Source organism: Hippocampus guttulatus, chromosome 17, assembly GCF_054856545.1.
Source record: "Hippocampus guttulatus isolate MCC_2025c chromosome 17, RoL_Hgut_1.0, whole genome shotgun sequence".
NCBI classification, from domain to species: Eukaryota; Metazoa; Chordata; class Actinopteri; order Syngnathiformes; family Syngnathidae; genus Hippocampus; species Hippocampus guttulatus.
This window is the reverse complement of record NC_141277.1, coordinates 10,668,527-10,681,696: the sequence shown is the minus strand read 5'-3', so window position 1 is coordinate 10,681,696 and position 13,170 is coordinate 10,668,527. Positions and strand designations below refer to the sequence as shown.

Genomic DNA, 13,170 nt, shown 5'->3' with positions numbered 1-13,170 from the left:
ACCACGGTTCTTGTTTTTGTAGCTTTCGAACCCTTTCATGCATATGCTGTCCACTGTATTAACCGCTGCACCTCAAAGGGTTAATAAAGAAGGGAATGACAGTAAATGAGTAAAAGGCAAAAAAAATTGAATCGTGTTACTTGCCCCGAGGCGTAAATGCATCTCTCTCTCTTTCTCTCTGTCTACCCCCCCCCCCCCCCCCCACTCCACAGCATCCTTGGAAACCAGGATGGTTTTGAGTGCTACGAGCTGCAAGTGTGCGTCAAGGACTACTGCTTCGGCCGAGCTGACCGGGTGGTGGGCTTATCGGTGATCCAGTTAAGAGACATCATGGAGAAGGGCAACTGTGCCTGCTGGTGCCCACTGGCTCAGTGCATCCACATGGACGACACAGGCCTCACCGCCATGAGGATCTTGTCGCAGCGCTCCAACGATGACGTGGCAAAGGAATTTGTACGCCTCAAGTCGGAAACCAGATCAGCTGAAGAGGGCAAATGAACTGAATCTCCCATGAACAGACTTTTCTCAACCGTCAACGTCATTGACTGTTTGGTGGCACCTTAGCAAGAACACGTATACGCGTTCCCATTGGGAAGGCACACAAACACACTTTGTGTTCCTCATCCTCAAATGTTCCACTTAATTTAATCAGCCTTTTTTTTCTTTTTAAATCTCTCTCATTAGCTGTTTGTGCACACCATATCCTCAAGGACTCCCATCTCCACAGTGTTGTCCAAAAAAAAAAAAAAAAAAAAACGCCCAGGCCTCTGCCTGCTTTGGCCGCCAATTTTGATGCCTTACACTCCAAGTCCAAAACTGTGAATGTGTCAAATGAAGTCATTTGAAATGCTCAAAAGTCCACGTTGGTGCTTTTGAGTAACGTGAAGATGACAATCAGTTTCATCTCAGTTCAGTGAGCAACTGTTCGGTGTCAAAGGTGATCAAATTTGAAGAAAAGCTCATTTTACCACTGGGTGACTTGAATAGGTGCCTTGTGCCATTTGGAAGTGTTCAGACCACAATATGAAAGATCCTTGGTTCCCTTCAGTACACAACAATCTCATCAGTAGTCCACTCAAAGTATATAAACACTGAAATGATTTTTTTTTAAACTCCTCGTGTAGATATGCAAAGTGAAGTCACTCTTGGAAAGACGTTTTATTTATTTATTTATTTTAACTATTTATTTTTTTATGCGTCCATGTTCCTAAGGTTATGTTCATGATTTTTGCACAGTTTTTGCTGCCGCCGTGTTGTTACAAGTTATTTGTCGTGTGTGTGTGTGTGTGTGTATAATTGATACTCAACAGAAAAAAAAAAACTTCTGAGTTGATTCTGAAGTGTTTACGAACTGATGGTTTACATGTAGACGGGTGATGAATTACGAAGAGCCGGAGTGCGTAAACAATAAACGATAATGCTTCCATACAGGAAATATTTGGGAGACATAGTCTTTAACTTTCACAGTCCACCTTTTTCAGACACTATCAAATCAAGGAAAACCCGTTGGAAAGCTTCCAGGTTTACAAAAAATAATGTGAAGAGTCCATATACGTTTCCTCTTAAGTTCGTCGGCCAACCCGATTTCTTGTTTTGTTCTGCTCATGCTTTCTTCAGTTGCCTTACTGTGATTGAACATTGTTGTTGATATTTCTGCTGTGAGGTTTTCTACCTCTTAGCCCATTCCCAAGTTCCAAGTGATATTCCTCTCTTTTCTCTCTTTTTTTTTTTTTACCTTCTATTGTTTCTGTATATGCTATAGCTACATATGTTTTAGTCTCTTAATGGTGTGTGTGTGTGTGTGTGTGTGTGTGTGTGTGTGTGTGTGTGTGTGTGCGTATTGTCTTTTTAATTATCTGGAAACAAAATGCGAGTGTAAGAGATTTTTAGTTTGATGCTAACAGTAATCCTCGTGTGCCATCAAGACATTTTTAAAATGGCAGTCGTAATGAAGTATGTTAATACAATATGGCAACCTCAACATTGAGGCGCCTCAATTTTTAACGATGACCCGTAGAAAGGAAATAGATTAAATATTTTATGTAATACACTGTACATGCTCCTTGTGCCATTTTTGAAAATTTTGTTTTCCTGCATGTGTTATGTTATGTTCACTCCTTTGTGTGACTGCAAGATTGAATATGTACAGTCCAGTTTATGAATTGAATGTGGGAGATTTTGTCATTTTGTTGCCATTGAAACATCCCAATTCGTTTTGTATAAAGTACGTGTCTCTTGAAACGAGTCCCTGATTTTTGGTGATTCATCACAATTTAGTACCATACTAACTTTTAGGAATATGCATCACGTCAAAACTCTCCAGCGCAGAAGCCCAATTAATTAAATTCAAATAAGCAACAAATCTATCCGGTGTACATGTCTCATAAAAGACAATTTGAAATTTGAAGCTTCTTGATTGTCCGAGAAGTAAAATGATATATTTATGATGCTGATAAAGGTAATGGGACTGATAAGTTTTATTGTGATCATGCACACTCACCCGAAGTGTCGACCTGCCAAGACCAGTTTGTTGCTTTTAATTAACCATGGCCATTCATCGCAACTGTTGTTTTACTGCCCATGCTGTGTCACCATCCCGGTCCAAAGATTGCCTCATTGTTTACACGCGCTCTGCACCAGGAGGTTCACTAGGATCCCAGCTCCTCATTTTTGAACCAAAATTTTTGGCTGGGTGGCTCATATCTCACCACTTCTTCCATCCTGCCCGTCTTTCATCCAGCAGAACCTCCTGGTTCTCAACTCTGTACCAGGTTGGGGTCTGAAAGTCCAAAGTGAGTGCACACAATGTTTCCTTTTTTTTTGTTTTATAATTGTTCCCTCTTTTTTTTTTTTGTCCATGTACCATAAGTCATCATGCAAGTACTGAAATGACACTGATTTAATTTTGAATATGACGTGATTTTATCTCTTTGGAAATCAAGAAAAGAATCCAAATGTAGGCTTTGCAATGTTTTATATTTTTGGTTTAAATTATAAATAGGAAATAAAATGTCCTCAATATCATCATCCAAAAATCCATCCATCCATTTTCCGAACCGCTTGATCCTCACTAGGGTCGCGGGGGGTGCTGGAGCCTATCCCAGCCGTCTTCGGGCAGTAGGCGGGGGACACCCTGAATCGGTTGCCAGCCAATCGCAGGGCACACAGAGACGAACAACCATCCACGCCCACACTCACACCTAGGGACAATTTAGAGCGTCCAATCAACCTGCCATGCATGTTTTTGGAATGTGGGAGGAAACCGGAGCACCCGGAGAAAACCCACGCAGGCCCGGGGAGAACATGCAAACTCCACACAGGGAGGCCGGAGCTGGAATCGAACCCGGTACCTCTGCACTGTGAAGTCGACGTGCTAACCACTGGACTACCGGGCCGCCTCATCCAAAAATATTTAACAAAATCGGTATTATCAACTCATTGGGTGCTTTACTATTGCACGGGGGGAAAAAACAAGAAAGCCTGTCAAAAGCCTGCAGTCGTATCAGCAACATTATCTTTCTGGCTACATATCTTGAGTCAAAGATTTAACTTTCGTTCAAAGGGTTGAGCAGGGAGTGGCACAACATTAGTAAGGCATCCGTTACATTGTCAAGGAATAGTTGCAAGTCCATCGCATGCTCTTGTTGTCTTTTTTTTTTGTGTGTGCGCGTTAAATTGTCAGTTGGTTGTGAAGAGTATTGGATTGGATTGGATAAACTTTATTGTCAAATGTACTTTATGTAAAACATACAGCACAGATGAAATTTCTTCCCTCTCAACACAAAACAAGAGGAGCCGCTGCGGGTGTCCGCGCCGCCATCAAAAGAAAAGTTAACAAAAGAATGACAAAATAATACAAAACAACACATCAGGAATAACCCAAGTTAACAGAGTTCTGGATTGATTACCAGTGCAACAAAAATAATCATGTTCCTCCGCATATTTCATTCAGAAAAACAGAGATAAAATGGGATCAGGAGTGTCCTGCTTCGGTCAGATGTTTGGGCAGCAGAACAAGCGAGGTGAGTCGATTGTTTGACGATGTACTTGCTTGCGAAAATTTGCTGCAAAAGTATTTGGACAATTCGGTGACGTGCACTCGTTCGAAGTGCCTCACAGTCACTTGCTGCAAATTATTTTCAGTCAAAGATTCCAAATGCTGGCTGCAAGTATGTCAATTTACCACATGATTCAGACTTAGAAAATGCAGGTATTCAATCCTGCTAAATTAAAGCCGAACGTCTTTAATTTTCACATTTAATTTTAAAAAAAAGAGGAAAAATAATACAAATTAACTGTCCGTATACTTCTTGGCCGAACTGTGTGACGTTTCTGCAAATTGTGTTGTTTTTACCCAAAACAATTTTTTTGTATTTTATCTTCTCAACAGAGGCGGAGAGACGATTGCGAGCTAATGACAGAGCGTTCAACCTTTCTTACCGTTATGCTGTGAGTACAGAGGAAATCACAATGCACTAATATTATTTTTTTTTTGATTTTCACATTTGACTTCTTCCTTCTTCAGGATAATGACATCAAGACGTCCAAATACAACATCTTCACCTTTCTGCCGCTGAACCTTTTCGAGCAGTTCAGGAGGCTCGCCAACTGCTTTTTCCTCTTCCTCTTTACACTTCAGGTAGACTTCAGATTTGTTTTCAGTTGCTCTTCTAATACTGCAATACAGCTCTTGATGTGGGCTTAAGATACGACAGGCCTCAATAGTTCCATGCAGTTTTTAGGATTCCATTTATTTTCAGTCTACACTGTATGAATATATACCCCCTTTTGAAATAATACATCATATATTTGCTATCTGATGTTGCAATTTTGATTCCAATTTTGTGTGTTTGCATGTGCGTGTCTTTTGACAGCTCATCCCACAAATCTCCTCGCTCGCCTGGTTTACCACAGCCGCTCTTCTAATTTTGGTGCTCTCCATCACGGCGGTCAAAGATGCCTCTGATGACATAGTGAGCAGATTACAATAGACTTTTTTTTTTTTTAAGCAAGCAAACAGCAACATCATACTTTCTATGTCTGGACTCCTATTTTATGAACAGAACAGACACAAAAGTGACAACCTAGTGAATAACCGTGAAGTGAGCGTCGTCGTTGATGGAGAGTGAGTCATTTGGCTCTTTTGAAATCTTCTGTGAATATTGCATGATAAATTAGAACATTTAGTTGTTAGAGTGAAGTGCTTGCTTTAATATTGTCCCGATGTTTTCATTTTGTCAGACTGAGAACTGAAAAATGGATGAATGTTCACGTTGGAGATATAGTCAAACTGGAAAATAACCACTTTGTCACAGTAAGTGCCACCGTATTACACGATGTCGCAAAAATCACTTTTTATTCCTTTTTAGTGGCCTATTTGGTGTCGTCCTGCTATGTGTTTGTTTTCCAGGCAGACCTTCTTTTACTCTCCAGCAGTGAGCCTCTCAATGTGGTTTATGTTAAAACGGCTGAATTAGACGGGTATGTCCTTGTACGTATTAATTTGAATTTGTGTCAGGGTTATGGTCCGTTTGTGTCTACATGTGTGTGTCTGCGCGTACACATCAGTTGAAGATCATAATTTTTTAAATGTGTCATATATTCAACAATGTACACATTATTATAATTAGAGACAATATATAGAGTGGCGGCCCGGTGGTCCAGTGGTTAACGCGTCGAGCTCACAGTGCAGAGGTCGTGGGTTCGATCCCGTCTCCAATCATCCTTCTAATCATTAGAAAGATGATTGGAATCTAATGTGCTCATGGTCCCCCCCCCCCCCCACCCCCTTCCTTCCCCCAGTGAAACCAATCTGAAGGTGAGACAGGCACTGACTGTCACTGGAGCGATGGGAGACGACACTGAAGCACTGTCCAGCTTCAACGGTGAGAACTTCAGTGGGCAATTTTGGTCATGTTCTGACTTTTCCAAATATGTGCACAAACATAACCCCATATGTTTCCCAGGAGAAATTAAATGCGAGCCTCCAAACAATCGTCTGGAAATTTTTAAAGGGACACTCACAGTAAATGGGCAAACATATTCTTTGGACAATGACAAAGTGCTTCTGCGTGGATGCACTCTGAGAAATACAGAGTGGTGCTTTGGACTAGTTATCTTTGGAGGTAAATGAAGATCCCGAAATAATTTTTCACCCAAACGTTTTGGTCAAATTTTGACTTTTCAATTTTGCTGAACATGTGTCACAATGAGATCAATTTAACATGAGTTTCGACTTTTGTAGGCCCAGACACCAAGTTGATACAGAACAGTGGAAAGACAACATTCAAAAGGACGAGCATTGACCACCTCATGAACATCTTGGTGCTTTGTGTGAGTTCCAATCACGCCTTTACTTGTCAGAAGCAAAAAAAGTTGAATTATAGTTAGCAAAGTTATGTTGACCAGTGCGACGACCTGGTGGGCAGATTTCGCTTCATAAGCTCTTTTCTTTCACCGATCAGATTTTTGTTTTCCTGCTGTCCATGTGCTCCGTTCTGGCCGTTGGCCATGCCATTTGGGAGATGTCGGAGGGCTCCGTTTTCACTGTGTTCCTCCCTTCAGAACCAGGCATCGATGCTCCTCTCTCATCATTCCTCTGCTTCTGGTCTTATGTAATTCTCCTGAACACGGTGGTGCCCATGTCTCTCTTTGTCAGGTATTTCGTGACGCCGATTAATTACGACACTGTCAGTTTGCATCACACGACCCGTTTTCTTTTCAGCGTGGAAGCCATCCGTCTGGTGAATAGTTTTTACATTGACTGGGACAGGAAAATGTACTACCCCAAGAGTGACACTCCAGCCGAGGCGAGGACCACCACTCTGAATGAAGAGCTGGGTCAGATTAAATATATCTTCAGCGACAAGACCGGTACCCTGACGCAGAACATCATGACATTCAATAAGTGCTCGATCAATGGCAAAAGTTTTGGTGAGCAGAATATTCAAAGCTACACACAAACAGTAAATGAATAACCCCGAATATTGATGTAGCGGGTGTTCATTTGTTTTAGGGGAGCTCTTGGACTTTTCAGGACAGAGGATTCAAATAACAGAGGTGAGATGGTTTTAAGGGATTATATCATTTGGTACACCCGCGAATCAAATTCAATACAACAGCAAACTCGCACCACTGTTGTGGTTTCATGTCAAGCCATATTTAAACAAGTGATTAACAATACAATGTAGTTGTTGTAATTAAAGGCAGCTCTGCGTTTTTTTTTTCTTCTTCAACAAGCCAGTCCAGCCAATACTGTCTAATTGTTTGGCCTGCCCAGCCCCATTTCAAAAAATGTTTGGTTCTTGTTTTTGCTAGCTTGCGGGCATAACTGAGATGGGTGTTTTGACAGAAACACAGATGTATTTTCACCTAATATTCAAAATAAAACTTCTTTCACACTCTGATCGTCATGAGGCTCTCTGTGTGGGCGCCAAAAAAAATGTGCCATGTATTGGTACAAGTCCAAGGCCTGGTGCTTGTGGACACCTGTAAGACAAGTCACATTCCCGACAAACCTGCCTTTTCAAGGTTCGGCACATCTCAGTTTGAAAAGACTCATCTTTCTTCCTGTAGAGTACACCGAGGGTCGATTTCACATGGAACCAACGAGCCGATCCAAAGTTCATTTTTCACGACCACAATCTGGTGGACACTGTCAGGGACGGCAACTCGGAGGCTCAAGCATTCTTCCGTTTGTTGGCTCTGTGCCACACAGTGATGCCCGAGGAAAAAACAGAGGGTCAGCCAACTTTTCCTCACTGCATGGTCTACTGTTAAAACCCATGTTTGATGTTCTATCCGCTCTCCTCCAAGGGGAGCTTCATTACCAGGCTCAGTCCCCTGATGAAGGTGCTCTGGTCACCGCTGCAAGAAACTTTGGCTTTGTGTTCCGTTCACGCACCCCAGAGACCGTCACAGTGGAGGAATTGGGCACACGAGTCATCTATGAACTTTTGGCCGTTTTAGATTTCAATAACGTGCGCAAGAGGATGTCAGTCATAGGTGAGACCTCTTTCTGTGGAGGGTTCATAGGACTCAATTTTAACCTGGTCTTCAGAATGTCCGTGGTCTCGAGAATGTCCGCCTCATGGTTTAGAACAGAGGGTGTCAAACTCATTTTACATTGGGGGCCACATACGGACTCGGTAGATGCCAAGTGGGCCGGACCATTAACATTATACCAAACTTTGCTATAAATAACCAAAATATCATGTCTTTCCTTTGTTTTGGTATAAAGGAGCATTGGCGCATCTGCTGTGTTGGGTCTGTCTCAGGAACAGATTGAGACTGCTGTTTTCTTCTCTGATCAAAACAATGTTGTCTTCTACTCTCTTATAATCCATGAATTGCACTTTATTATGTGTCTTTAATGCATTTTTTCACTTTTAAATTTCCCTGCGGGCCAGATTGAACCTCCTTGGGGGCCGGTTCCGGCCCGCGGGCCGTATGTTTGACACCACCGGTTTAGAGGTTCCTTCCCACATTCCAAAAACATGGTAGTTCGTTTAGTTGAAGACTGAATTGTCTGATTCTGAGTGTCTGCATCACTCATCAAGAACTTCACATCCTCGCTGTGCCTTCCAGTGCGCAACCCTGAAGGGAGGCTGACTCTTTATTGCAAAGGGGCAGACACCGTCATCTACGAGAGGCTGCACACCTGCTGTACCGCACTCAAGTGTGTCACCACCGGACACCTCAATGTAAGTTTTTATTTTCTCCGAAATGGATAATAAATTGTTGTAACAGCTTTTCTCAACCCCAACTGTAGGAATACGCAGGTGATGGTCTCCGCACCTTGGTTCTGGCTTACAAGGACTTAGAGGAGAGCTATGTGGAGGAGTGGATGCGGCGCCACCATGAGGCCAGCACCACTATCGGAGAACGAGACGAGAAACTTCATGAGCTGTATGAAGAGATTGAGAAAGACTTGTTGGTCAGTTCACCGGTTGACTACTTTGCTTAAAACTTTGACTGCTATCTGACATAGGATGACAGAGGCAGCTGAGGTCGAATCGGTTCTTTTCCATAGCATCTTCCTTTCAAGACAATCTTCTTTCGTTAGTAATAGTAAAACTTCTGTCTCACAGACATATTCTTACTTGTTTAACACCATTTGATTTAGCTTCTGGGAGCAACGGCGGTGGAAGACAAGTTGCAGGATGGTGTGCCTCAGACAATAGAGCAGCTGGCCAAAGCTGACATCAAAATCTGGGTGTTGACTGGAGATAAACAAGGTTATTTTCGACCACATACCATTTTTTTTGTGTGTGATTTCATAAATTCATGTTCGCAAATTCTCATTTCTGCCAGAGACGGCAGAAAATATTGGCTATTCTTGCAACATGCTGCGAGAGGAAATGAAGGACGTTTTCACCATTTCCGCAAATACAGCAGAAGGAGTCAAAGAGGAGCTTCAGTATGTAAAATCTCAAGTTGCTGCATATTATATTGAGCATGACATATTTAGTCAAGCACTGTCATCATGAACCAAAAGCGCTCCACAAAATAGCAATATCTCCATCTCTGCATTGTTCTGTTTTTAGAAGTGCAAGAAAGAAAATGTGTCCGACGGCAGCAAAAGAACCAAAAGTGACCAAAGCTCACTCAGGCCTCTTGTGGATGCAAAGAACCGAAACTGTTCAAGATGATAAAGTGGATGGGGAATATGCACTTGTTATAAATGGACACAGTCTGGTAAGTGGGCATTCACCCTCCTTATATTTGTGAAATCCAAAAAACATTTTACAAAGAAGGAAGATTTGACTTCCTTTGCCTCATCTTCCTCTTGGTGCTCAGGCCTTTGCCTTAGAGAAAGGCCTGGAGTTGGAACTATTAAGGACGGCATGCATGTGCCAAACCGTGATCTGCTGCAGGGTCACCCCACTACAGAAAGCCCAGGTTGTTGAACTGGTGAAAAAATACAAACAGGCGGTCACTCTAGCCATTGGGGACGGGGCCAACGACGTCAGCATGATCAAGGGTCAGTAAACTCACTGACGGATGATACAGCCACGCTAAGAAAAGCTCAGCATCCTTTTGGCCTTATTGCTCTTCTAGCTGCACATATTGGTGTCGGAATCAGTGGTCAGGAGGGCATGCAGGCTGTTCTTTCCAGTGACTTCTCCTTTGCCCAGTTCCGCTATCTGCAGCGTTTGCTGCTGGTGCACGGGCGCTGGTCATATCTGCGCATGTGCAAGTTTCTCCAATATTTCTTCTACAAGAACTTCACCTTCACCTTCGTGCATGTCTGGTATGCCTTCTTTTGCGGCTTTTCGGCACAGGTGAGGAACATGAAAGAATATTGAAGGAAAAATAAACTCAAGGTTTCACGCCTACACCTCATGTATTATTTGGCAGTATTCTAACAACCATGTTTGTGACATATACTGATAAACGCAGTCAATAAATTAAATACATGATCCTGTTCATTTTGTCTCTTCTAATTCATAGACTGTGTATGACCAGTGGTTTGTCAGCATGTACAATGTGGTGTACACAGTCCTCCCTGTGCTTGGCATGAGTCTTTTTGACCAGGTATGCATCATGTATGCATAGGATTCGATCATGTCATGAGAGATTGCGTCACATTTCTTTTCTCCCCACCGTCTGTTTCCCTAGGATGTGAATGAACGCTGGAGTTTCCAGCATCCTCAGCTCTACTCCCCGGGACCTCTGAATATTTACTTCAATAAGAAGTCCATAGCGTGCTGCATGATCCACAGCTGCTACAGCTCCCTCGTTGTTTTCTTCATCCCGTGGGCGGCCATGCACGACACGGTCGCAGATGATGGCAAAGACATTGCTGATTATCAGTTTTTTGCTTTAGTGGTGCAGACGTGTCTTCTTCTTGTCGTCAACATCCAGGTAAGGAAGGGCATCATGTAGCAGCACATACTCAGCGATCCTTTTGTCCCAATAACACATCTTGGACTTAGAGTGGGACCAAAGAAACTGTCAGACTTTATTCAAGTCAAATATCTCAATAATTATTTTTCAAATAACCAGAGATTATGGTCATATGTGGTCATTTTCATTATTGGGCTTCCCCCATCAGTGATGACTCATATGAAAAGTTTGTAAATTTAACAGGACTGAAGTAAGGTAGAGCAAGGACATGATGATTCTAAGTGGCAATGGTTTAGAAGTGCCCCACTTCAAAAATAAATAAATAATAAAACGATTTTGACTCATTTTGGGGCTGCCCGGTAGTCGACTGGTTAGCATGTTGTCCTCACAGTGCAGAGGTGCACGGTTCGATCACGGCTCCGGCCTTCCTGTGTGGAGTTTGCATGTTCTCCCCGTACCTGCGTGGGTTTTCTGTGGGTACTCCGATTTCCTCCCACATTCCAAAAACATGCGTGGCAGGTTAATGGAACACTCTAAATTGTCTCTAGGCATGAGTGTGGGCGTGGATGGGTTTTCGTCTGTGTGCCCTGCAATTGGCTGTCAACCAGTTCAGGGTGTACCCCCGCCTACTGACCGAGGACAGCTGGGATAGGCTCCAGCACCCCTGCGACCCTTGTGTGGATAAAGCGGAACGGAAAATGGATGGATGGATGGATGGATGGATGGATGGATGGGGTGACTCATTTTGAAGGATGACTCCTTCAAAAAATTGCAGAAACTTAGAGTCAAGGATGTTGTTCACAGTGTCAAGGGGCATAGTGTGTATCGACAGTAAATTTTAATTAATGTGCACATTATTAACGGGTGACAATTACTGATTCATTCAAAATGCATTCATGTTTTTTATACAACATAATAACCAATGTATGCCAAAAAAATAGTCATAAATCCACTCTGATCGTAAATCCTTTAAAAATTAGATTACCCATACAACTGAGAGTGGCAATTAATACTGAATGTGCTCTCATATTTATAACATTTACTTTTTTTTGTGTCAATGTTTCAGCTTTGTCTAGACACAAATTACTGGACAGCCGTGAACCAGTCCTTTATGTGGGGCAGCCTGACACTGTACTTCGCCACCACGTTTGCCATGCACAGCAACGACATGTTCTCCATATTCACCTCTGTATTCCCTTTCATCGGTGAGGCACTTTAAGCTGGAACAAGAACTACTCCAGCACTAGGTTGCTGTTTGATTGTCAAAGAATAAGCCCGGTGTTAATTAACATGCTCAGGAAAAGGATTAGCATCCTGTCGCATGTCATGAAGTGGCCCATTTTGATCTCTTTGGCTTGCTTTGCAAATTGTGACGTGTGTCGTCCTGTGTTTGGGGCTGCAGGCACAGCAAGGAACTCTCTGAGCCAGCCGAATGTGTGGCTGACAATTTTCTTGACATGCCTCCTCTGTGGTCTTCCGGTGTTGGCCTTCCGTTTCATTGTCATTCAACTTCGGCCTACCGTCAATGACAAGGTATGACAGTCCTAGGTGCTATATGACTAGCTAGGCTAGGCGAAGATCCAAAGACACTTACAAAATAGAGTACGAACCATTACCATGCAGAACCTCCCACCTCTATATTGGTATGACATCACTGCTATCATGTCAAAGCCAAAAGGTAAGCAGAGCTCGATTCTGCTTTGTTGGAAGCACAGATGAGTGTTAGCTGACACCAGTGGCTTCAGATAAGTGGCACATTTAATCAGTCAATGGAAGCAAAACCAAGACTGGCCCTTTTTGTGGCACGTGGCTAACGCTAGCATTCTTTACTGCCTGGACTTCAGGCCTCACAATCTTCACCATGAGCCATAGTTTTCCCAAAACACAAATACAATTTCCAATTTGTAGCTCTGTCAGGGTGTTCAAATTTTGAGGTGTGACTTTGTTATCTACAGGTGAGATATAAGGTGCGTAAGGAGGGGCTACCAGGTCCTGTTCCTTGCCGTCCGCCAGCCAGGCGAGTCAGCACTCGGCGGTCGAGCTACGCCTTCTCTCATGCTCAGGGCTATGGCGAGCTGGTGACATCACGAAGATTCCTGCTAAAACGTCCTGTCAAGAGTCGCAACAATGACACCAAAGAGCCACAGCTCTACCGTATAATCTCAAAGGATTCAGAGCATCAACCGCAGAAGCACTAATTAATAGGTAGCATCTCACTGAGACCATATGTTACTTTCTCATCCACTACCCATTACTGACACCGTGGAAGTCAGTTTATGAGGAAAGTAATACAAAATCTTCATTTTGTCTGTATTTTTATTT

General features: G+C 42.9%; 2 protein-coding genes across 11 annotated transcripts in view; both read left to right on the top strand.

Moving 5' to 3' along the window:
* The window catches only part of LOC147192098 (protein unc-13 homolog B-like), a 52,798-nt gene extending 50,557 nt beyond the window's left edge, over positions 1-2,241 (top strand). For all 10 annotated transcript variants that reach the window (XM_086135883.1, XM_086135881.1, XM_086135880.1 and 7 more), the window contains one exon: positions 213-2,241. In XM_086135883.1, coding sequence (XP_085992009.1) covers positions 213-498 — 286 coding nt within the window. In that variant the 3' untranslated portion in view covers positions 499-2,241. The remainder of the gene's footprint in view (positions 1-212) is intronic.
* Positions 2,242-5,245: 3,004 nt separating this feature from the next.
* On the top strand, positions 5,246-13,105 carry LOC147192097 (phospholipid-transporting ATPase ID-like). The gene is made up of 22 exons (XM_086135885.1): positions 5,246-5,314; positions 5,411-5,481; positions 5,803-5,885; positions 5,967-6,125; positions 6,245-6,333; positions 6,465-6,658; positions 6,725-6,933; positions 7,016-7,059; positions 7,576-7,741; positions 7,816-8,004; positions 8,587-8,702; positions 8,771-8,935; positions 9,125-9,236; positions 9,313-9,418; positions 9,546-9,696; positions 9,799-9,982; positions 10,060-10,283; positions 10,453-10,536; positions 10,621-10,866; positions 11,915-12,053; positions 12,251-12,381; positions 12,804-13,105. Exons 1-22 carry the CDS (start codon positions 5,261-5,263, stop codon positions 13,044-13,046), a joined length of 3,159 nt encoding a protein of 1,052 aa, XP_085992011.1. The 5' UTR covers positions 5,246-5,260; the 3' UTR covers positions 13,047-13,105.
* The last annotated feature ends 65 nt before the right edge of the window (positions 13,106-13,170 follow it).